Raw genomic sequence first — 26,228 nt, 5'->3', positions numbered from 1 at the left:
TCTTAAAAGAAACGGACGAAATGTTGAAGAAATTACAATAGTTTAAATTGAATTTTATCAATCATATATATCATTTTTCAAAAGACTACTGTTTTTATACAAATTTTCAGCCACACATCCAGCTTCTTTCCTTATGTTTTTCTTTTGTATTTGAGTTCATAATTTGATTCATCTAAGGTAAACTGCCCCCCAGTGGCATAGTGGTATGTCTGCGGACTTACACATTAAAAACCGGTTTTCGATACCCGTGGTGGGCAGAGCACAGATAGCCCATTGAGTAGCTTTGTGCTTACTTCTAAACAAACTAAGGTAATCTAGTTTTCCAAAATATGTTGAGAAGTAATTTTTAATATATTGAAATTATTTATGTCAATTTTTAGTGCTATAAATTAGTCTCTGAAGTATGTGTAAGGCAGACAATAAAGAAACCAAAAGGCTTAGAACTCGAGATAAAGATTATTCTGTTTCTAGGTCAGTTAGTGTTAGCCAGTACCTAAATTGAGTAATTTCATCTTTATCAAATACTGGCTTCACTATCAACTAGTTTTGCATATTTCAAACACCAAATAATGATATTTATGAAATGCCTTATTTACTTTATTTCTTGGTATAAATAACTTTTAGAACAAATTGTCAAAAACGAGGATAAATTGTAAATATTGGATAAACGTCAACTAAATAAAAAGGGTTACAGTACATTTTGTGTACATGAATGTATATATTCACATATTAAAAAATGCACGATTTGAAAATAACCAGCGTAGTTTTATGTTCGAACAGAAATTAGCACGTGAAATATTAGATGAGTAACCGCAATTTTTAGTATTAATGGTTATTAAACAAAAACTTCGTAAAAGAAAGTGTAAAACAATGTACAGTTTACATTCAGCTTTAAATTTTTAACGTACTTTTATAGTTACTCTCCAATTAATAAACCTTTTAATATGTTCATTTTCTAGAATTTAATCAACTGCAGAAAGCAGATAGCCTATTTTGAGGCGTTGCTGAAGCAAACAAACTTGGTAGCTTAAGGTAATTAATTGAAAGGTTGTTCTCTGTTTTATATGAAATATGCTGTAAAATGTAATATAAATACATTATATACAGTATATAGCACGAATTTTGATTTTTCATTGAATATTACTGATATGATTTGTATTTTAAGTTAGAAACTCAGCTTTGAACAAACACGATAATTATTATCGTAACTTATATTCTTAAATTCTCAAACTTACCACAGCATATTTAAAAAATAATATTTTAAGATTTCTTGACTTAACTCTTTCAGTTTTAGCTTTGAATATTTGAAATGCAATTTTCTTTTATTAGCTGATTTCATGTATTTACTACGTCCATCTAGAAACTTTCTGATGACTTCTAGTTTAGAAATTCCTTCTTTCTAGAGGTACCGCCATCTAGTGTAACGCAACCAAGAGAAACTATCGCAATATGTTAAAGGATAAATGTTTCTGCTAATCAAATCCACCGAACAATTTTGTCCACTGCAATCTCAATATTTTTATTAAACAAAAATATATAATTTTGATTCTTATAATAGTGCTATTGCAAACTTTTTTGATATACATCTATGATGGAAAGACCATAGAGTCCGGAATATGATTGTCAAAAGTTTAAAATGAGATTGAGGTGATAATTCAAATTTTGTATACGATTTTCATGAAATTTCATTTCTAATACCTGGTGGGGGAAGTTATAATTCTCTATAAGTATAATTATCAGGAGGCTTCATTTAGAATACATTACTGGATTTTGGTGTGCTTCTTGTTAAAACAAGTATGGTTAAATAAATAAAAAAAACTACTGAATTACAATTATTTTCTCCTAAATGTAATAGTTACAACGAAAGACTCAAAGACTTAGGTTTGTTTTTACCGTAGATTAAAAGGCCTTAACTTAAGTGTTTAAAAATGTGAGGCAGTTTAATAAGCAGCCTATCAAAAGTTTGCTTGGAATGATAATGCTGGATATATAAACTTTAAAATTAAGCTTTCTAAGATCTTATCTAGATATATCTGATAAATGTACTTCTGAGAAAGATTACGATTGCTTTAGTTAAGGCCCTAATGCACCAAGTAGATTTTTATTATATATTTCATTTGTATGATTATGGATCAGCATCTAATTTTATACATTCTGTTTTGTAAGTAGTGTCTAAAATATGTGAAAAACTACTTTTACAACTAACTTGTTCACTTATCACCTGTTGGTCAAACCTCATTAAAATATAGAACCTTTATCAATAAGTCACATGAATATCATTACTACCATGACAAACATGCATATAGAGGCATACTTTTAGCAGCTTCAGTTTTTTTGTAGATACAATAGTGATAACTTTTCACTTCCATAGTTAAAACAAAAGAAGTATTATATTATATTATACATTTTCTAGAAATATTACAATATATTGTTTATTTTTTCAACAAAAGGAAAATAATATGTTTGATGGTATGTTAGTGTAACGTTTCTATCAGGCTGAATTACAATAACAGTGTTTTTTTAAAGTTTTAAACATGTATTTACATTTAAAATAATTTTAGAAATTCTTCATATTATGTATGATCATTGATGCAAAATAACTGATTTTGGATTGTATGCTTTATACAAATGGGACAAAATACAAAATATTTATTAAATCTGGCCAATTTTAATTCAAAAATAGAGCAGGTTACACGACCATACAATTTCTGGAAACTAAACAACACTCTTGAAACATTAATTCTCACTTATTCTGTGTTTTCGGTTGCCAATTAAATAAAAGTTTTTACATTAAAATAAGGTTCTCAAACACATGGACTAATCTGATTGCACCCATAACTTGTGCTGTACAAAATGTTTCTGTCAAGATTTGTTTTTTTTTTTTTTATCACACTAATTGTAAAGTTGAGAAAACATTTTCAACATTTTGATTTGAAGTTCTATTGACATACAAATATATTTCCCACAAAATCTTTATGATATCTTACAATGAAAGAAGATGAATAAAGTGTACCTTACTAATACAATGAATACTGTTGTAAGGGTTTAAAAGAATCACTTACCATACCAGATGTCTGAGATAAAGATTTTAAAGACATAAATTAATAATTAATGAGTGTTATAATATGTCACTATCAAACAATACAGACATATTTCAACATCATAATGTGCTTCTTTTACAAAATATGCAATAATCAAACACGTCATTTCTTTCATTTCTTAGTTTGTTAAAGGATGTTTGATTCTGAAATTGTTAATTATCATACACAATGATGTAAAATAATTCACTAACACCTTACCCAAATAAATAAGCCTTTGTGTAAAACACAGATTTGGACTACAAAATACTACATGTTACAGAAAATTCAATGTTGTGACAAAAAAATTCAAATACATTTTACATCTATTTTGATTATAACCTTTCAAATGAGTTAACATTTTTCAAAACATACACTGTTTATTTTACAGAATCTTTTCCAATAAATTCCTAAGACACAAAAATACTCTTAGTTTGTTTAAACAAAGCTAAAAATTGTTTTACAGCTAAAGTGGGTTGTTCTGTGATAAAAAAAAAAAATTAGTTGCAGATAAAATGTTGTTTATAAATCTAGAAATAAAACTGTACAGTTGAAATAATTCCATTCTTCTAACCAACTAACTTTGAATCAATATTTGTAAATACTTTAGTTTTAAAAGAAAATTACAAAAACTCCTATTTCACAAAAGAACATTTTACAAAACCCTTTTGTTCATGTCAACAAAAATGATTTTGTCTCATAAAATTGCAAAGAATGTTATTAGCAATTTTCTTTTTTCTTTTATCTGTCAATGCAGTTGATGATTTAAGGCACCAAACATAGAGCTAAAAGTTGTGGTACCATAAAGAAGAAATGTTTTGGTAAGAAAGGTTTTGTCCAATAAACAGATAAGTAGAAACTGATACAAAAGAGATAAATCAGCCTTTAAAAAGTAGTTCTGAACACATAAGACATTTGGTGAATCACAACTGTTAGCTAAGAAACTGTTAGTATATCTTGATGTGACACAGTATAACTTTATGGAGATATCTAAAAGAAAGAAGTTTCAGTATTGTTCTTATGAATAATACAAAGAGCTATTTTTAGAATATGTTGACAAATTTTAAGTTCATCTCTTCAAAGACATTTAATCACTTATACAGCTGACCTGAAGAACTGGAGTATGTCCACCATGGTGGTGGTAGGTCTCCCACTGAAGAGCTCTGCCTTACCCTAATCTGAAATATCAGAATCTAGGGCTTTAAGATCCTTAAATTCTCCACACATTGTAATTCCCACTAACATTAAACTGTTAATGTATTTTGAATGAACAAGGTAACCTTACTATGTAACTGGAACTGAAAGAAGTACCTCCAATCAGTTGAGACCTGGGAGTGGGTTTAGTGGTAGTTTCAGAAAAGTATCAGACCAATGCATGAAACTCTACAAAGAGAGCCTGAGGTAATTTTGGCCTTTTTTGACAATTAAAAAGAATGAATAAACACTTTTTAAAGGCAAAAGAGTTAATTTCTTCCATATCTAATAACTCTTAACATCTCTTCTGTTCCAGTTGGTAATAAAAACAGTCAATGTATTCTTGCTATAACTTCTAAAATTCTTTACTGGGAGAGGTATGTGTATCTAAATAATGTTTTTAATTTCCAAATAATAAAACGTTGGAAGATGAATTTTATACTCTTGCATTTAAAGTAATACATTGAAGTGATATGTATTGAAATGAGTAACCTAAGAATTTATACTATATTAAACAAAGTAAATTCCTCAGTGCCTAAAAATATTTATGGCTATAAGAAAAGTACTTATCTCATGTAAACAAAAATCTCTCAATCCAAAAAAATATCACAAACATTTTGGGTGTTTTTTTACATCAACTGAAAGCAAAACAATTAACAACAACCTTTCAGTAACAAAAACACATTCAAAGGTTTTTTCCTCAACACAAAGTAGAAATAAACACTATTAAAAATCTTATGATACACATTTTGTAGAATTCATTAGTGAATATTTTAAATATCTTATTTTAGTTTTAATAGTAAAAATTGCAATTATAAACTTATATGTGTCCCTTAGTTACTTACACAAAACGACCTATTAGAATAATAAGACATGAATATAAAAATTCAAATTGGGTTGTTAAATGCAAAGAAAGATTTCCAAATAAAATATTTTCTGTGCAGTAGACTGGAGTATGCTTCTTTTCCCAGCACCAATGAATCAGTTTCGATCTCTAACCCAGCACTACGAGGTTCTTTTAGTTGTGAAACATCAAATAAATAAATAAAGATGAGAATTTGCTGTTTAGATAACTAAAGAAAATAATAATTGTCCATTTAATATGACAAATACTTATTTTATAATTTCCCTATATGATCACTGTAACTTAAAACCGGAAATGAAACTTGGGTAGGGTGAATGGGGCAGTTGTTCCAGGTGCAAATCAATTAGAGGCAACACAATTCCCAAAGTGGCTCTCATTGGTACTTACAAATGGGCACAAATATAATGGCCTGCTTTGGATACTAAGTTGCCTGAGTGTGACTGCCTGAAAGAACTGTTACTGTTTTTGTATTCTCAGGACAGCTGGTATGGGTATTAAAACTTGAATTCAAATAAAGTATAGAACAACATTTTGACCTTTTTAGGTCATCTTCAGGTTAACAAAGAGAGTTTGTTGTTTTTTAACTACACAACTTAAAACAAATCCATCTATCTATATAGACAGATGGATATTGGTTCAATTAATTGAGAAGTATAATAAATTTCTTACAATAACAGGAGATTTTGTGAACATTATATTCAATCAAAATCTGAAATTGAAATGCAATTCAGTACAGTCAACTAACATTAGCTTCAGCAACTGTTAATATTATAAGTTATTACACACACCCCCACACACATAAAATCAGATGCATCTTGTGAAACAGAAAATAGTTTTTTCACTTGTTTCTTACTCTTGAACCTGCATGTTAGTCTTTCAAAAGATATTAACAATAGACACATGTGTCAAGCCATGAGCCTTTGACAATATGCTACAGTGGTTTTGCACAGTGCATAGTAATAAGCAAAATAAAACCTGTTTGTTTCAAAATTAATGATGCTTTAAAAATCAGGAAACAAAGATAGCACTTAGGGATATAAACAGTCAACATTTCAAAGTCATCTTAGTATAATCAAAATAAAGGCATATTAAATGTTTCATTTTTTAACAAATCAGTATTCATAATTTTTTAAGGTTTCTTTATTCACTAAATAGTTTTATTGTATTTTATTTACTTATATTATGTTCAGCAAACACAACTTCCAAGTAAATCCAGTTTTTAATAAACTGAATTAAACTTAGACTTAACTATATGTTAGAATACTAATAATTAACTTCATTAAGAAAAGTATTTGTATAAAGATGTGAAACATACAATAGAAAATGTACGTACCTACAAACCGTATATTCTCTATAAATCCATACATTAAAAAGATTTAATAACAGAGTTATATATAAACTTGTAGACTCTAAAACCTTCTTAAACATTATAGGATCTGTGTAAAATAAGTAACAAATTTAAAAGTATTTTTTCACTATTACTTCTTCAGCACCAAGACTTCCATCTATAAAATATAAGAACTGATACTCTGAGACTAAGGTGGTACGGATATATATCTTCACTTTTTTCTTTCAAAAATATGTTTTATGAATTACTGACTAAGCCTATAACAGACAGGTAATATATATTTTCCACGGTTCTCATCAAGCCCTTTAAAGTCCATTCACTACCTATCACTTCTGTACTTAGAATCCACATGTAGTCACTGTATAGAATTTTTGGGTAGTCTTTTTTTTTTCCTTATTATTTTGATTCATGCAAATTTCAACCTGTAGCTAGTTTTACAAGAACTACATATACATCACTAATATTGTAACATATCTTCCAGGTTTCCAGTATCAGTAATGATTAAGGTTAAAAGTTATCACACATGCACAAAAACAAAATGCCATTTTATGTGGATGTATTTTCTATTGAACAGTTTACTACTACACAAAGTATATTAATATCTAAAAACAATAAATGAGGAGTTACCATGAAACAGGAAGATAATACAAAATTACTTAAGAATTCACTGGCAGAATTTTTAAGAAGTTTTATTCTTTGCAGTTGCAGCATGTGTCTTTGTTTTCATAATTTTCATGTTTATCCATGCAAATATATCTTTATAAGGGATAGAATAACAACTGAAGTTAGGGGACTATAGTTAGTCTACGGTAATACATTTTGAGAGACTGATCCTTGTATCAATGATATTAAAACAAAAAGGCTGCACCATTTTAAATTTGTGATTAAAATAGAAGAGAAGTTAAAATGCCAAGTTAAAAATAACAAATGATAAAGAATTATTTTGTGAATACATCACCTGCTTACAGCATTTATATCTGGTAATGTTACAAGTTTTTGTGTCAAGTATTTACTAAGTTTCTAATGAATTTCAAATGTTCAAGTTCTGTGTCATATGTTTGTTGATTGCAGTTTTGAGTTAATGTCAGCTGTAAACTCAAATTTATTTCAACTTTGTTAACTTGTGTTAGTGCCAAATGTTCACTTTTAATAAATATAAAAATTGGTATATCAAAATTCTGTTGGTTTTGTGTTTTCCAACATGCATTTAAGCTTCAAAATGTGATTCTACTAGAAGATACATATATCTATTTGAAAATAGTTTTACTTAAGTTTCAGTTTTCCACTTTAGGTTGAAGTTACCTTATTACCTCTGCCCTTTCTAAGACTGCAAATTGATTTTGTTCTAGCTGTTTGTCAGATAGCACAACTTTCACAAAACACCAACACCCATGAAATGTAATGTATAACATCAAGAAAATAAGAGTAACTGTGTAATCCAAGTGAAATTCATGGTAAATAGTATTCCAACAATGACTACATCATTCTGGCATTAACCATATCAACAATCTGTGTCATTAGTTCAGTCACTTGTAGTACCTGTGTAAACACCTGAGCTATATATATATAGAATTATGTATAGCTTCACAGATAATACAGAACACAATTAACAATACATACACACAATTAAGACTGAGCATTACTGAACTTATTACACATGCAATAACTAGGATCTGAAAACAGATTAATTTGGGAAATAACTTACTTCTTCAATAGCCTGACGTAGAAAGTAAAATATCAAGTGCACATGCAGCTGAAAAAAATTCAGGCTATGAAGTATGCACTTAGTTCCCAAACCTTTGGAGTTAATTACAATAAGCAATTGAAATATTAAAGTATACTTCTTTGCCATTTATTATAAACTGGGTTGAAATTCACCAGTATCAAATTCACTTCAAACTAAATAAGTTATGGATTTATGTATAATCCCTGTCAGATAATCTCTCATAACAGTTAGAACATTGTATCAGTTCATCTAACCAGTTCACTTGTGCGTTTCCTTCAAAATTCCAAAGCTTAAATCAGTCATCGCATGTTAGTCAAATCACAACCATTGGAGTAAGTTAACTGGATGTACCTTCTTACAATCCAATAAAATAACAATTTTTTTTCTTCTTCTGTTAGAAGTATATATCAAACAACTTTTCATTAAGAGATACTTATTTTTAAACAAGTCTCTTTTGGGACAATGTAAAAAGCTTATAATATATCACTGAAAAAAGGAAGATTCATTAAATAATATAGGCCTATATCCTGGTGGATGGAATGAACACGTGTTTTACACATAAAACTTTTATAATTCACGTTTATAACAGCTTAATTTCATAACATGCTATTTCCTTGATAAAACTTATTGGATATTTAGTGCATCCAACTGGTTTAACTAAGTTAATAAACTGAATAATATGTTATGTTCTGGTATTAATATTCTACTAGCTTATAACATTTGTGTATTGGGAAAAGCCAAGCCAACATTTCCACAAACCTACTAAATTTAAAGCTAATGCATGAAAGGTAGCTGTCTGTCTATGAGTTAAAGAAGAGAAAAAAAAATCCAACTGATAGTTTATTTCACAAAGTAATATTTGTAAAGCCAGAGTTAATAAAACAAAAATATAAATACTAAGTTTCTGCCCTGAATAAAAATAAAGCAGTTCTCGTAATGATCAAAGCTCTTTTGGGATCTTTCTTACTGACCTCTAAATCAATCAAAATCCTGAAAACTATCCACAGTACTAGTTGGATACATCCATAATTTAAAATCATTAAACCCATTAGTCAAGTCATTTATACTTCTGACTCACCATTCATCATTTACTGGATACATCTTTGTCTCCAAAACAAATAAAGCCAATCATACTGTATTAAAACAAATTAAAAACTATTCACTCCAGAACATCCCAGATTTCAGCTAAGAAAGGTGGCAACTTCTTATTCTGGACCTTGAGTGAGAAACACATTTCAGAATTCATATTACCCAGAGTTCTGAGTTCTGTCAAAACAGCCAGTAGTTTGGCAAAGTAACTTTTTCCTGGTGGTCGATGATTTTCAATATATGCCCGCAGTGTGTCCAGATAAAATTCTTGAATCTTTTCCACTTTTTTGGGCTCAAAAAGGCTTGGTCTTTCTAATGAAAAACAAAAAGACTAAACATTGCTTAATATGTAATTATTGAATGTAATAATGCACTGGTCTATATCAAATGTAATGCTAAACACAAATTACTAAGTAAAATTCTGGGCAATGAACAGATATTTATTTAACAATTTTGTAAAGATTCTATATATATTTGTGTGTAGTTTTCACACTTAACAGACTATACGATCACCTAAACCTATTTATTACTTAACTACCAATTTTTTAATATAAACTAATTAGTATTTATTGCACATCTTGACTGATATTCTGCTGCCATCTTTAGGGAAGAATTGAGAAAAAATATTTCTGTGGCGATAGTGGCCAGGATTTGATCCTGGAGTTTCTCCATGGAAAGGTTGGTATGACAAATGTGGAAAATAGCCACAATTTGAGAAATTTATGTTTATAATTTTTTAAGTTCAAAGGAGTTAAATTATTGGTTTATTGCACTCATTCATATGATTATTGACCTCATTTACGTCTGAAAAATGCAACTAACTCTACTTTATGTATAATAAATACACCTGTCAAGTTAACAGAGTGTTTGTAGAGTGCTCTTTGATAAAAAAAAACACGACACTATGAAACTCAATGAAGAAATGGAAATACTTAGATTAGATGATGTGTTAGTAAATTCAGCACATAATGTATAAAGAGGAGCCATCCAGCATGGTAATCTGGACTGATCTCATATTAGGTCAAGCTAGGAACCACATTCCTTAAGCCAGGTGTTCTTAAAGTCAGAATAATAGCTTTGTTCCTCATTGACTTTTATGTATTTTTTCTTTATACAACAGTTATACAAGTTGTATTATTAATTCACGTCATATACTTTTCATATAATGTTACATATCATGCATCATGCTATTACTGTAATAAATAACTGACTTAAACATATTTTTATTGTATTATTTTACACTGTATTTGAGTATTAAAAAAATCTGTGACTTTTTTTCCCAATAGACTTTATTTCCAGCCATCAGCATGATCACTGATTTGTATTTAAATCAACTAACATATTTGAACACTTACTCCAGTTTACTGCTTGATCTCCTCTGGCATGGTACTATTGCAAATAAATCAGTATTACAGAGTTTATAACACACCTGAGTTCTAACTTTTTGATAACCTTTTTGTTTCTTCAGTGTACTAGAGTCGACATTGATACTGGGATTTTATGTGGTTTGGTGTGTACTAACTGTGATTGTATTTTACTGTGGCTCATAAATACTGTTGTGATTTTATGCTGTTTAGAAATTCTCTGTATGGTTTCAAAAAAACCTTTGACATAGGGGAATATGAGAACAATTTATCTCCTTTAGTATCAATTAAAAAAATAAATATTAGTAACTAATTAATTTAAACTTAAATGTTCATACTGGTGGCTAATGATGGCAACAATTTATATTAATTGCCACAACCGAAAATAATGAAATATGAACTACATATACAGTTTATAACTATCTAATATAAAATAAGAAAGAATACTCAATAGCCACAACACTTGAAATTCTTTTAGGCAAGATTAGAGTAAATTAAACTGGGACCTAATGCAGGTCAAATATTTCAATCAAAAGAGTACAAATCTGTAATTAGATCTCAAATTGGTTAAGTGTTGATGGAGCTATGAGCTAAAAGTTTATATTTAAAAAAAACCCTCAAAGCCATTGTATGAGCTGCTATACTATGGCTAAAAAATGCTAACACTTAGATAATCACTCATATAATTTACTCAGTGTTTATAGTAAAAGGATGAAATAAGTTTTGCCCTTTGTGACGTTTTGGGACAGTTAGTAACGTTTGCAGAATTATAACATCCTAATAGCAGTGATTTTCCACATACATCAAGCTATATGTGTATGAAACGTACACATGAGTGAATGCCCTTGTTAATAAACTTTGAAAATGACAAAACCTAAAACTTAACAGATGTAATACTAATCTAAAATGGATTAATAAAATAAGCATACATAGACTGCGCTACAATTATTGAAGATCTCAGCATATCATACACACAGTTTTAAAGTTACTGATAAAAATATCTTTCATGGAAAAAAATTATTCTCAAAGAATTTTTTACAATGACTGAATTTAAAATTGATATGGGGACTAATTACCATTCCCTCAAAAAAAGAAAAAATTACAAAACGTACGTGAACACATTGAACAAGAAAGAAACTGTTCTCTGCACAGAACGAAGAGCATTTTGTATCCTAAATTTATCTTGTCTTACATATAATTATTTTAAGTTCATACATTTACCTGAGAAAATAACGATAGCAGTTAGCAAGGCATATTCTGCATTGTCCACCTTCATCGTGCACATGTGGCGACAAAAATTAAATAACGCATCAGCAGAATCTCCAACACTAGCACTGCGGTAGTTTTCTCTGGTGTAAGGCTGGTTGTTTGCAAAAACAATGGAATCTGTTTTACTGTCGTATTTTCTAGCTGTTCTCAGCATCATAACCTCACTAGAGCAGGCCTAAAGAATCAACAAGTGATCTTCATGAACTACAAAGTTTCAATCAAACTTTTCCCTTGTCTAGAAATATTCTTAGTTAGAAGAGAAGCACTTATACGATTAGTTCAGTTTTTATCATTTATTCTTAGTTTATTTGTATTTGATATTAAAAATACTGACCAAAGTAAGAAAAAAATGCAGTGACATAGAAATTAAGAGGGTACAGTGCCTCAAAAATCCTTCCAGGGGTTCAAGTTGTAAATCACAACAAGGTTGCCCCCTTTCCCTTCTGATTTAATAATGAAATGACTTTCAAAATTAGTAAATTATAGTCATATTTTCTCACTTTTTTCCCCAAAAGTTTAAATTTCAATCACAAAGTTAATTTAAGAAATATAGCCTACAGGACTAATTTTACAAACCATAATATAAAATTTGCCTCATATGCTTATTCCTTATAGTGAGTTCGTGATTCTAACCAAACCCTTTTCAATACATTAGTCAAGAATAGTTTGCAATTTTTTAACTCCTAAGATACAATTTTAAACTCAAAATACATAACTGTTAAGTTACTTTTTGAATGTATTAATTCTTTAACGTGGCATTGTGCTTGATCATTTTAGTGTATAGACAATATAAAACTTCTAATAGTTTAACCCTAGTCCCCGCAGTTGAATGGGATGGATGTGCTCCATCTTCCTCAATTGCTTTATTCCCCATTACAAAGGTCATATGTCACCACTCCCCCCACATACATACACAGATGAAACGGTTTGCACACTATTGCAAAAATGTATGTTCTACATGTATGTAGTTGAGATCCGAAATTTTTACAATTCTAGTTTGCGGCCAACAGAATACGTCACCAAACGAATCTAAATATACCATAAATTATGACACAAAGTCTTTTATTGCATTATTTATTCAAAAATGCAGTCATTATTGATGCAGAAACAAAATACAGAGTGAACCGTAAGTGACTTTAGAGAAGGAAGTTTTAGTTTACTTACTTTGTGGTGTGGGGAATAATAAAAAATGACTTTTTTCATGCAGATCTGTAGACTTTAACACAAAGAAACGTTTATAAAAGTGAAAGAATAGAAAAAAAACAACAGTAGATGTTTCTGTTTCTAAATATTAGTAAATCAAATCTTTTTTTTTTTTTTTTTTTACAATTTAAAAATTAAACAATTAATACCTAACCGCTACTTCTTACCTTTAAGAGAGTGATTTGGTCTTCTCGCAGCATGGTGTCAAACCCAGGAACACGTTTAGAAAATTCCACAATCAACTGAACAGTAAGAATGGTGATTTCTGTAATATGTTGAAATCTCCGCAAACTATCTTCCTCACTTTCCCCAGTTGGAAACGTCTGCACAGAATAAAAAGTGGTTTATATTAATTTATATATAACCTTAAGTAAATTAGTGCAAGTAATGATAATAATTACCATTAAGATGGAAGATTACTAATAAAAACATACTTCTTTTATACAACTACATGTTGCTAATTACAAACATGATAGCTTTTCTCAACAATTTCCCTGTTAAGTTTGTATCTTTTTAAAACGTTTTAACTTTTTATTAAAAAATTAAAAACTGTTCTTGTTCTCAACTTCGAACTCTTAAAAATCGAGATAAAGTATTTTCTCTAACGACCATTTACCCATTACCGTAAAAGTAACACTAATATATGTCTACATCAGTATCAACCTTGAATATCTTGAGAGTCTGTTTGTGGAACTTCGCTTACTGCTATCTGTGCTAGCCGTCTTTAAGTTTGAAGTAATATACATCACTCATCGTCGACCTTATGGCTAATTAATTGTACACTATAACACTCCCACGGCTGAAAGGGCAAGCATGTTTAGTGTGACAGGGATTCGAACTCGCGACCTTCAGATTACGAGTTCAGCGCCCTGGACATTTCTGAGTAACAAAATATTTTCAACTGTCATAGTTTCAGCAATTTTATGAAATGCCTTCTATAAGAAGACAGATACAATATAGTAAAAATATTGATCAATGGCTTGATGCCATCTAAATCAATACAAAAACCTCTACAATTCCACAGTACTAGTATTACCATATTCACCTCAAGCATTGAGAAGATATAGGTAGAGAGCGTTTATATTTCAATTTTTTACCATCATTTGTTCTTTTTGATGTATCTATCGACCTCCATTGACACTGCCCTGAGTCAAAGAGGCAAATCCCCATCAAATGACCTGGATTCCTGTGAGTGAGAAATAATGGTGCTGCACTTTGGAGCTAAAAGGACTGGCTTGAATCATTCACTGTCTCAGTGGTACAACAGAGATGAGGTAGATTTTAATTTATCCACTTGTTTCATCATGGATGCAAAAGACTCGGGATATTAAGGATATCCATCTCGACAATAAACCATCTTGAAGAAGTCAATGTACTATGTGTAATTAATAACTCAATAATTACCTTTGACCCGAAGATCTCCAGATCTTTTTTTACTGACTCTAAAGAGTATGGAAGCCCTTTTATCAGAGAGTGTTTCTGATAACAAATGTAAAATCAGAAAACGAGGTTCATAAGTTTGTATGAAATGGTAACTGTGTAACTACTGACTGATTTGTGCAAGTAGATATAAATGTTTTTGGTTGTTTTTTTTCTTGAACCATTTCTTCCATCTCGCCCACCACTGGGTCTTGAAAGGAAAACATGTTGTGTGTTACAAGCTTAACTCGTTGGAGACAATGCAGCAATGCCAAGGTTTTGTGAGGACTACACCCAAACACCAGTAACAAAGTTAATGTCTCCAACATCTGATACTGGTACTCGGTTTAATCTAGTCTTAAGTCAGCCAGCTGACTTACGGTGAGAGAGCCATAATGACCTGAAGTTTTGTTTTGTAATTATTTAGGCCCCAATCAAATACTATGATCCTTTCTTCTTGTTTACGGGTTTTCCACGCATGGTAAACACTTTGGTGTATGTTTACATTCCAGGAAGGTAACCTGTACAGGCATAAACATTTCTGAGAGATTCCATTACCATATATACAATTTATATTGAAATTGAGAAGTCAGCATATGGGAACTTGAAAAAAATAACTATATTTAATAAAATATACGATTATATATTAATTTAGCTTGTAGCTTTCTTTGTAGATTTATATGAGTAGTTACCTTCTACCATAGTTTTGGAGCTAGTAAGGTTAAACTTGGCAAGCAGACTCGGGATGACGCAGGGAGAAACCTTATTCATATGACATAGTCTTCATAACAAGGAGGTTAACGCCACCGAAAGGTCACACAAGGGTGTCTAAAAGTTATGTTTTCAGGGTCGTTAAAACCAAATCTAATATGGGATTTTGTGTTCTTGGTTCTAGATTCTGGAGTCACCAAGTTTGACACTGTGTTCATATCCCTTATTCACAAACTGGCACACTTGCTCAGATATCACGGGAAGGTGTCCTGACGGAGGTGGTTTTCGAGTATAAACCTTATTTGGGGTTACTAAAACAGTAATTGGGGATAATGGAGAATCTTGGTTGGTACAATGAAGTCCTTATGAATCATGAGGGAGGCCTTTGAACCTGATGCGCGGGTATTTAAATACTATTGTTTCAAATCACTAATTGGTATATCACTTGTCTGATATAAAAATCTGACGTATTTAAGAGGAAGAACGCAACATAGAGCAATATAACACTTTTAAAATTAAGTAGAAGTTAAATCTACAATGTTGAATAAAAACTAGTGAATACTAAACACAACACTAAGCTTAAAACAGTTGACAAGTCCTTGAGGTGTGAAATGATGACAATAATATGAAATATGATTGCTAATATTAACCAGTTTCTTTAAGTCCATTTTCGATTCAAGATGATATACTTCAACTAAATGATGCTGGTGTCCCCTTTTATACCAACATTATGAATTTCAGAAAAGTAGAGTGTTCACGATGTGCAAACTTTTGATTGTTATATAATACTCACAGATATCTTTTTCAAATCTTCGTCAGATGGGGATTCAAATTCTTCTTGAAATAAGACTAATTTGTTAATAACCTCCTCTTGAGAAGGGTCAAGGGGCTTCACCCCTGGAATTTGAGGTTTTTCCTCTTTGTCAAAACAACTTCCCTCCTTAGTAGTACTATTTGGCTTGTCTTTCTCTCGTTGACCTTTCTTGGATTCCCTCTTGATGGCGCACTGATATTCTGGAACCACACCTGTTATAATAATATAAACATAATTTACTTCAGAACTGATATCTGTGAAAAACTTTATTATCCAATGATAATCAGGTTTAACATTAAATAGTTTCGAATAAATATATCTGTACTTGACTTATACAATCAGCCCTCTATATATATATCAATTTATAACTTTTCAAATTTTAACACAGCAGATAATAACTGTTAAACAGCGGCCGCAGCTACTCTCTAGACGACTAGATGAAGTATGCCTGTAACTTATTTGTTTTTAAAATATTTATACTAGTATATGCAAGATTATAACATGAACTGCGTTGAAGTAAACACGTTATTTTTGGGAGACTTTATTCACCAACTGTTTACAAATGGAAACACTATAGGGATGGCTCACAACTTACAGTTTTACCTCATTCAAAGACCAAAATCTTATGATATCAGGATGACCGATTACAAGATAACTTACATTCTGATACCATTTTAACATTATAAAACACGACATTGTTAGATAGATCACACTTCATTACAACACTAAACTACTATGTTTGTGGATAACTTACATTATGACGTCATTTTAACACTAAAACACAACAATTCAGATCACGCTTCATTACAACACTAAACTATTATGTTTGTGGATAACTTACATTATGACGTCATTTTAACACTAAAACACAACAATCCAGATCACGCTTCATTACAATACTAAACTACTATGTTTGTGGATAACTTACATTATGAAGTCATTTTAACACTAAAACACAACAATCCCGATCACACTTCATTACAACATTTAATCAGTGTTGATGGATAGCTTACATTCAGGCCTCATTCCCACAGTAAGGCATTTTTTCAGTCGACACTCCTGACATTTCCTTCTCATGTACATGTCAATTTCACAGTGGTTACCATACTTACATTGGTAAACAGCATTTTTATTTATACTTCTCCTGAAGAACCCTAAAGCATGAAATAGTAGAAACAAATTACGTAACTGACGTAAACCAAAAAAAAAAAAAGACTGAAAAACATGTAATCTGTAATTTCAAAGACTAAGTATGGAAAAATCCTACCATCAACTTATTTTTTACCAAAATTAATGTTCTGCTATTACATATTAGAATATTTCATTTTCTTTAAAAAAAAGTTATTTGCTCTTCTTGTGTTGATGAGTCCGTATTTTTATTTTTCATTACTTATTAATACTTTCTGATCACATACGTTCACAATATTTTTACGAATGCAAAGATAATTTTATTCAAAATATCTGTAAACATATGATGTGAGATATATATTTATGTTATTTCACCTAAACCTATATTTCTAAATTGTGACCTGCGAACAAGTAAATATAAACATATTTTAAACTTTTCTGCGAAACACCTGATTCAGACGAGCAGAAACAGTGTTTTATTTAGTGACCACTACGTGGCATTACATTCGAAAAATTAAACTTCAGATCAATTGGTCGGGATTTTCAGTGATGTCGAGAAACCCACTTGTTGAGAAATTTATATGTAAAAACGGCTCGTTTGGGTTGAGAAAATATTTTACATAGAAGAGCGAACAACGTTTCGACCTTCTTCGGTCAACCTGCTATTACATATCAGAATATTTCATTTTCTTTAAAAAAAAGTTATTTGCTCTTCGACTTTCTGATCACATACGTGCACAATATTTTTACGAATGCAAAGATAACAACCTGACGATGACCGAAGAAGGTCGAAACGTTGTTCGCTCTTCTATGTAAAATATTTTCTCAACCCAAACGAGCCGTTTTTACATATAAATTGGTCGGGATTTTATTTAACCCAAATATGATGGACGAGATTCATACGCCTTTTAACTCCTCATGACGACGAGAAACTCGCTTGAAGTAAAAATGTATTTTCAAGATGGCTGGTACTAGTGTTAAAACTTTAATTAAAATAGAGTACAGAGCAACCCAATGTTTCTAAGTTATTTTTACACCAAACTGCACGTGGATTCATAAATAACACAATACAATTCAGTCAGAAAGGTGTAAACGCAAATATCACCAGTATTTCAATTTATACAACCAGTTATTACTGGAGTCTTTCTGTATTTTACGTAGATTTCACCTAATTTTAAAATTCTTCAAAACGAGTGCTGTAACAAAAAAAATAATTAAATTACTCAATGTGAAGTAGAAAACCAATTGGTAATTTGAGGGTTAATGAAAAGACTGAGTTTATGTAATTACCAACATTCATTCTAAACAACTTCATCAGGGTTTTTATACCACTGACCCTACTGCTATAAAATATTAAAGTTTTCTCTTAGTTAATTAGATCTGTATTTCTCAGAATAAGCTCCACGAGTCATGCCCGAAATGTCTTTAAAATATTTTTTAAATTATGATTTATAATATTTTATAAAAATATTTTTTCCAAAGTGTGATTTTATATAAATTAAAATATTTAATTTTAGAAAACGTGGATTTTTTAAAACAAAAATCAATAGGTTTGTGGGTCCACGAAAAAATTGAATTAAAAGGGACCCTCACTTTACTAAAGTTTGAGTGACATAGCGGTATGCCTGCGGACTTGTTTTACCAGAAATCGAGTTTCGACATCCGAGGTGGGAAGAGCAGAGATATCCCTTTGTGCTTAACAAAAATAATATAAAAAAGGTTTGAGAACAGCTGAACTAAATGATACGAACCAGATAAAATGAATAACAGAACCTACCGGCAATATGAGGAACTTAATGCTGTCAAGCACCGTAGTGCACATTGTAGCAGATGTAATAACAATTGGTTTATGGAAGATATATTTCACTTACTCAACTATTTAAAACACGTAAAAAGCAATGTTAAAACACTCTTACATTTACTTACTTAAGACACATTAAAAGCAATGCTTGGACATTCTTACGTTTACTTATTTAAAACACATAAAAAACAACGCTAAAACACTCTTACTTTCACTTATTTAAAACACATTAAAACAACGTTAAAACACTCTTACTTTCACTTATTTAAAACACATTAAAACAACGTTAAAACACTCTTACTTTCATTTATTTAAAACACATTAAAAGCAACGTTAAAACACATTAAAAGCAACGTTAAAACACTCTTACCTTTACATCCTTCACAAGTAAGAGCGTTGTAATGATATCCCGACGCTCTATCGCCACAAACTAAACACAGTTCTTCAAGTTGCCGTGACGCTGGGCTCTTGTTTTTCCGCGTACTGTCTATAGAACAGCCGTTCATAACACTGCTCGGACTGCGCGTTTCTTTTCCTGCGTAACAACAAGATTTTAAACAGAGCCAACAACTTTAAAATTATTATTATGTGAAAACCATCGGAAACGTATCCAAAAGTTTGTTCTAAAGCTATAAGATACAAATATTTCACAAGTACATATGTAGGTTTTGCTTAAAATATTTCGTACTTTTGAAAACATAAGATTGAATTTTTCTTTATTAGCAACCAGAAAACAGCTACATTATTAGTATATCCGATATTCTTACACCAGATCTTATGTTTGTGATACTACGTTATCTTTCGGTGTAGTGAATAATGTTAAAATATTTTTAGATGCGACTACTACTTCCACATGCTGTTTTTAAAGTTGACACACGTACAACTTTCAAATAAACCGAAATTAAGTTAACAATTACTGTAGTGGAAAAGTAAAGTATTGTTAGATAAAGCCTAACAATTTTAAAGGCTTGGAACTGATATCGTTGCTGATTCTCTAAATGGACAACCACTTGAAACCCGAAGCGACAAAAAAGTTTGGTCGTTTCGAAAATTCGCATTAATCCATCCATTCTAGACGTTTCTAATTTTGATTTGATAAACTAGAAAAAAAGGAGCTAGTCAATGACATTCATCACCAATTCTTGGGCGACTCTAACTTAATAGTGCGATTTGACTGTCACTCTTATAACACATCCACAGTACCAAAGTAAGAATAGCGATTTCTTCAGCAAGAAGGACTCGAACCACGGTTACTCAGATGCAGCAGATTAGCAACTAAACAACGCCCGGGCCCTAAAAGTAGGAAGAAATACTGCTTGAATAGTGACATTTGTGCTACAAGCCAGACTTCTGATTTGAAATAAAAGTCTTAAATCTGCTTTCCTTTACATTTATCAAAAGCAATACTGCGAAAGAATGGTGCGTTATAATACAGTAGGAAATAGTACCGTGTCAGCTGTAAGACAAAGGACTTCAACTTGTCTTCACAAACACGAATAAAATACCATATAAATGAAATTATTTGATGAAACATTTCTCCAAGAATTATATGTTTCCATCAGCAGAGAGCATATACCGTGAGGTTTACTGTGAATATACAGAAACTACATGGTCAGGATTTCGAATAATATTTGCCATCTAAACTTTAAAGTAGTTTTTGTTGGTGTAATACTTGGTAATATGATTGTTTCTATGCATTTAAACATTGCATACCACTTTTATCAAAAGAGTTATATCAACTTTTATCTTATTCTGAAGCCTTTAGTTCTGATATTGTTAGAAAAATAACGTAACAAAATAAAGCGTTTTAGCATAACTAAATATCGAATACCTACGCATAAAGTAGTTTTATAATCTGAAAAGTTCCCAAGGGCTAAGTGGAAAGTTTCAAGAATTTAAACACTGGTGTTTACGGTTTGATACCCCAACCAGGTGGACCACAGCACAGACAACCAATCCTGAAGCCTTATGCTTAAAAATAGATAAACAAACAGAATAGGAAAAACAGAAATCTAACCCTAGTATACAAACCTCTGCTCATTAATGTTAACATAGCTACAAGCAGCCATAGTCGGGGTTATTAATACCACTTTGCCTCCACATATACAAACTGTTCTGACTAGGGGTACGTGTCACTGTATTAAACAATGCCAGGGAGGAGTAGGTCCTCTTAGTGAACGTATTTCTTTTTAGTATGTTTTAATTGCATAAATAATGCACTTTATTTAAATTAAAGCACTTATGGGTTCAGTACGAGCAATTATACAACACACAGTTTTAATTATTAAACTGTTAAAAATCAACTGTTTGAGTTCAGTTTAAGGTATTCCTTATACATGTAACAGATCAAGTCGTCAAACTAAGGTGAATTAAATATGCTGTTACTGCTGTGCATAATAAGTGCACAATAAGCTAACCTTTGCTCTAGCCACAAGGGGGATCGAACCTCCGGTGTTTGGTCGTTATAAATTTGAAAACTTACAGCTCTCCCACCAGGGGATTGTATTGACGCTGGGCCTAAAATGGATGTCGTAGCTATTTCTACAACAGGAAAGTAACAAAAGAAAAGTCTTAAACAATTGCGCCGTCGAATTCCAACTAGAAACGTTGATAACAGAAGAAGGTTGATAGTACTTTTAAGCCTAGTTTAATTACAGAAATTGTAGAGATCGAGCACCATTTTGTACAGTAAGAATTCTTACTTTTCCTCGGAAAAAAAAATCTAATTTCATTTCTGTAGTTAAACCACTTAAAAAGGGCAATTTCAACAGAAACAACAAAAGGAAATAAGCGGAATCTTAGCCTTTACAGGCCTACCTATGTGCCTAACTAGTCCTACTGAGGCTTGTTTATTTATTAACCAATGGAACGAGATACGAGATTTGCTCTAAATACAGTAGTTTGGTTGGCTAAGCGATTTCCTCGATATAATATTTTATTTCTTCGGAAAAATTCTATTTTTACATCTGACCAACTTAGTCACATTTTTAATGCACGTGATCCAAAAACGAAGATGTATTAATCTGTAAAACAAATAATCAAAATTCTCTCACGAGAAATAAATATATGTATATTAGTTAACTTGTTAAACACCCAGTTATTTTAAATGTCCATGTACGAGAGGGCTCACTTGACGGAGACGGAAAAACAAATTAACCCAAGTATCCGACTCATCTTTTTCGTTTTCGCTGGTTATAATATATTTGTCTGTTTCAAATGTTATAAAATATCAACAGAAACATACATTTTATAAGTTATCACATTCGATGTGTACGAGTCCATCTTATAATATTCACAATATGTGAATTGTATATATACACACACACATATCGGCGCAATTAAATATTTATATTAAAGTTGACGGAAAACCATAACAAAATGTGCTACAGGCGTCAAATTTCCGTACATAAAAATTAGTCTAACATATCAAAGCATTGGTATGTTGTTTAGATACACACCTATTTCTATAAATAAATTTGCTTTAAGAAGCGCTCTGGTCACCAAGGCGTCAGATTCAAAATGTTACTGGTTCAGTGGAAGTTATTTAGTCCCCCAGTAGCACAATGGTATGTCTGCGGACTCCCAGTACTAGAATCTGCGTTTCGATACCCATGGTGAGCAGAGCACAGATTACCCATTATGTAGCTTTGTGCTTAATTCAAAACAAAACTAAGTTATTTAGCAGTGTAGTCCTTTTACATCTTCTATTTTAAGTTTGCTTTGCCTAATTACTTAAAATATTTTGTATATTTCTGTTTACTGTTTATATATAATAAAATAATGTAAATAAACCTAGGTGTACAGCGAGTTAGTTTAGTGACGCTATCGCTTTTGTTTCAATGAGCCATAGTTTAAAAACAAACCAGTTATTTTCACATTTCATCGTGTATATACGACAAAAAAGGTGTCCTATCACACAATAAACTACTTTAAAACAGTGACTGTTATTCATTGTAAATTCTCAAATGGATAAAGAGTAAATTCACAATGCTAAAATTCAGGGTTTGGGATACAGATAGTCCACAATGAGTTTTGTACTAAAAAAAAAAAAACAACAACATCACTGTATCGCAAAATATTGTTGAACCATGAGTATGGACATGACCCCAAATTCTTTATTTTGGTGTGAACTTAAAGATAGTTTTTGTCATTTCTGTTCTGTCCAGGAACAAAGTTAACATAACAATTCAGTTTTCGAAACTGGTTGTAAGTTTTGTTAAAAACAACAATTCGGTATCGACGATTTGCAAAAACAAAAACTTGAATTGTTTATGGTTTGTCAACGTGTTTTTCACGATTGTTCGACTAAACGGTTGCTTTTTGTTTTGTGTTAATTGTCACATAATTACGATTGGGAGTTTATGTTCACATACAAATAAGATTTTTTTTTACTACAGAAAAATTCATAAAAAGTGTGATTTCACGCTAAGTACCAAGATTGTGTGTTCATTTCATAGGAATTTTTATCATCATTCCAGTCTCGGAATCAATCGTGTATATAAAGTGGAGTTCATTCAAATATTTATCAATATTTTTTGTACTTAACGTAGATGAACACAATCGCCACTTAGCTTATTTATATACATTTTCACCTGTTGTTCATTTCTTCACCTTTCATACACAATGGGTTGAATGGCTAGGCCAAAGAACCAAAGGGATTCTAAGACTTCAGTTCCTGACTTACTAATTTGATGCTATAATATTGATTGTTAGGGTTTGGTTTTGTCCATTTACTTGATGGTGAAAACATTTCTTCTTTTAGCTTCTATGCTGCTATTTGAATGTAAAATGGAGATTAACATGAGATAGTGTTATATACAATCACAAGTAATTATGTGAATACGAACATTATGTTTCAAACTAAACTTGAACCCTACGATTTCAAGCGTAGCTGTCCCTAATTTGAACTACGAACCAAAAAGAATGCAACCAGTTAGCAGCACTAGCTGCCTGAAACAGCTGCTCTCGACTAAATAACAGAATTAACTGTTATTCTTACAATGCACTTACAGCTGAAAACGATAAGTGAGTTTCTTAGCATTGTGTCTCGAGAGCTTCTGATCCGAAGTCCAATATGCTGACTACTACACCTAATTGCCTTCGAAGGAACATGAGAACATTCGTATTATCTAGAGGGCTACATTCACTGCTTGATCTGGTAAACAAACAAAAATTATAATCACAACACAGTTTTCGCAAATATTAAAATTTAATATTACACGTTTATTTAGTGGCCTTCATCTTTTGATATATTCCAAATTTCACCACACAGTGCTGTTTTGTTAATTAACTCATAATTCTTTTTATCCCATTCTTATAAATAGTGCAACTGCAAGCCTTACAAAAAAATTTGCCTTAAATTTACAAAGGAATGCACCTTGACACTCCAAAAACTTAACCCTTTTTTAAAAGAGTTTGATAATGGTAAAAAGTTCCTTTCTAATGTTATTTACAACTTTGTTAACCATTCATTTGTCGAAAAGTTGCTTAATTCTATTCATTATGGGGAATATACGAACATATGAAATAAGATGTCCCACGCTGTTTGTGAACGTATGTGATTAATGGGTAAGATATTCGTCAAAGAGAATAAAAAACAGAGTATGTCTGTCCGAGTGAAGTCAAGGTCGGTCACAAGTTGAAACACAACTTTTTACTAAACGGGTTCACCGGCTCAAAGAGACCACCTCCCATGTTATTAATAATGATAATGAATAACCGACCAATCACAAACAAGTAATATATTTAAATAATCCTTTCAATAAGGGTGTTTATAAGTTGTTCAAAAAATATAATAAGGTCATTACGTACAATATAAAAACTCATGTTTATCAGTGGTCAATACAGCAGTAACTGTCAGATAAGGTATAATAAATAAAAATGCGCTTGCTAATAAGAGCGAACTATTTTCCATCTTAATACACTTGTAAATGCAAAACTTTTAATTATAAAGTAATATTCTAATTTAACAAGTTGTAACACAATAACAGTTTGCTCTTAAAACAAAGTACTGTGCAAAACCCATCATCGTGAAGAGAGACAAGATCCACAATGAACAAATAAAAACATACATACTCCCCAAGAATTACAACGGTTTAAATAGCTAATACACTTCTCACGTGAACTGTTCACTCCGCCTTCTGTTCCTTTACAATTTCAATAAAACTGTTCACAATAAGAACCATTAAAATTGAAGCAATGCAACATTAAATGTGGGCTGTAAAATCCGAATATAGGCCTGGTGAGTTAGATGACAGTGCAGTTCTTCCTGTTGTTTGTGTAATGGCAGTACGTTTATGTTGTTATTAAAAGAAACGCAAAATAACCACAAATGCGATGTTAACATCTAAAGATCTAAACTCGTTCCCGGGTGCATTTCAAAGTAAATAAGTAATAACTGTACTCAATTCATCGAATTAAAATATAATTAATGTTTTCCACTTTGATTTTGGCAGATCAAAACAGAGTTCCCAGACAAAAAATACCAAGGATTCTGTTAGAGTAATAACGTTTACAATATTAGACAGAGAGAAAATTAGAGCTCAATAAAAACTGTGAAACGAGAGCATGAAATTATTTGTAATAAATGATTATTAAAGTTACATGCAATTCATGCGAAAAAACAACAGTTGGCATTAAAATAAAAAACACAAATGTCTGAAATGGAAACATTATTAGAAATAAAAACAAATAGTTCCAGCTGCTTTTCCCCTTTAAATGGCCAAACTATTAAAAAAATACCAAAAAACAATTGTCATAAAATAAAACACAAATGTCCAAAATGGAAAGATTATTAAATATTAAAAACAAGCAATTCAAAGAATTCAATAAACTTCTTTATTGAGTTATCAAACAATAATAACTTAAGACAAATTAAAAAATATTCTAGAAAGTACGTCGTACCTAGAACGTTCTATTATATAGGGAAAATCACAAACATTCAAAGTACTATTAAAATTTTCTTTATTATTGCAAGGGGTATCTAAAAACTCTCTTCTTTTTTTTTTAACAACCTAGTTAAGACTACTACTATGCCGAATACCTTTAAGCTGAGAAACTCAGCTAATGGGTTGATAATCTAATAAAGCTAATAAAGGCCTTAAACTTTTTAATTTTCTTTCATAATACCTTTTAAATCATCTAAAAACTATTTCTGAGTCTAAGAAGCTGTTCATTTTTACAAAAACAAATTGAAGTTTTTATAGTTAGGTTTCGCTAAA

At 30.9% G+C, this 26,228-nt stretch overlaps 1 protein-coding gene across 3 annotated transcripts in view; it reads right to left on the bottom strand.

Annotated features, from left to right (window-relative positions):
• Positions 1–2,648: 2,648 nt before the first annotated feature.
• LOC143246462 (ecdysone receptor-like) overlaps positions 2,649–26,228 on the bottom strand; it is a 153,909-nt gene continuing 130,329 nt past the window's right edge. For 2 of the 3 annotated variants that reach the window (XM_076493204.1, XM_076493206.1), the window contains 6 exons: positions 19,379–19,543; positions 17,093–17,233; positions 16,059–16,291; positions 13,303–13,458; positions 11,885–12,107; positions 2,649–9,611 (listed from right to left, as the gene is read on the bottom strand). In XM_076493204.1, coding sequence (XP_076349319.1) covers positions 9,370–9,611; positions 11,885–12,107; positions 13,303–13,458; positions 16,059–16,291; positions 17,093–17,233; positions 19,379–19,543 — 1,160 coding nt within the window. In that variant the 3' untranslated portion in view covers positions 2,649–9,369. The remainder of the gene's footprint in view (positions 9,612–11,884; positions 12,108–13,302; positions 13,459–16,058; positions 16,292–17,092; positions 17,234–19,378; positions 19,544–26,228) is intronic. The other variant, XR_013025983.1, reaches the window with a different exon arrangement.

Source organism: Tachypleus tridentatus, chromosome 3 (genome assembly GCF_004210375.1).
Source record: "Tachypleus tridentatus isolate NWPU-2018 chromosome 3, ASM421037v1, whole genome shotgun sequence".
Taxonomy (NCBI): domain Eukaryota; kingdom Metazoa; phylum Arthropoda; class Merostomata; order Xiphosura; family Limulidae; genus Tachypleus; species Tachypleus tridentatus.
This window is presented reverse-complemented; position numbering and strand designations above follow the sequence as displayed.